Here is a 362-nt window from a genome sequence, read left to right as displayed (position 1 = left end):
GCCACCAAGAGTGCAGCCCCTCACTGAAACAATCGGTGGCTACAGGGAAGGTGAAGAGAAACAAAAGGAGAAATGGCAAAACCAATGACATTTATTTTAGGACAATATGAAAAAACTGAAACAAAGGAAACAAACATCCAAAATGAAATCAACATGAAGTATCAAAGATTACTTTTATTACAAGTGATTTGCAGAAAATTTCTAGCAGTTTAATGTTCCTGAAAGCATCCAGTCATCAGTCTCCACACTGCAGCCTTGAGCTCCTGGTTCCTCAGGCTGTAGATGAGGGGGTTCAGGGCTGGAGGCACCACCGAGTACAGAACTGACAGGGCCAGATCCAGGGATGGGGAGGACATGGAGGG

General features: G+C 44.8%; 1 protein-coding gene across 1 annotated transcript in view; it reads right to left on the bottom strand.

Annotated features, from left to right (window-relative positions):
• Nucleotides 1-209: 209 nt before the first annotated feature.
• LOC102036849 (olfactory receptor 14J1-like) overlaps nucleotides 210-362 on the bottom strand; it is a 639-nt gene continuing 486 nt past the window's right edge. Inside the window, exon 1 of the mRNA XM_005431592.1 lies at nucleotides 210-362. This exon is cut by the window's right edge and continues 486 nt beyond it. Coding sequence (XP_005431649.3) covers nucleotides 210-362 — 153 coding nt within the window.

Source organism: Geospiza fortis, unplaced genomic scaffold, assembly GCF_000277835.1.
Source record: "Geospiza fortis unplaced genomic scaffold, GeoFor_1.0 scaffold3324, whole genome shotgun sequence".
NCBI classification, from domain to species: domain Eukaryota; kingdom Metazoa; phylum Chordata; class Aves; order Passeriformes; family Thraupidae; genus Geospiza; species Geospiza fortis.
Note: the sequence above shows the minus strand (reverse complement) of the source record. Positions and strands in the feature narration are given on the sequence as shown.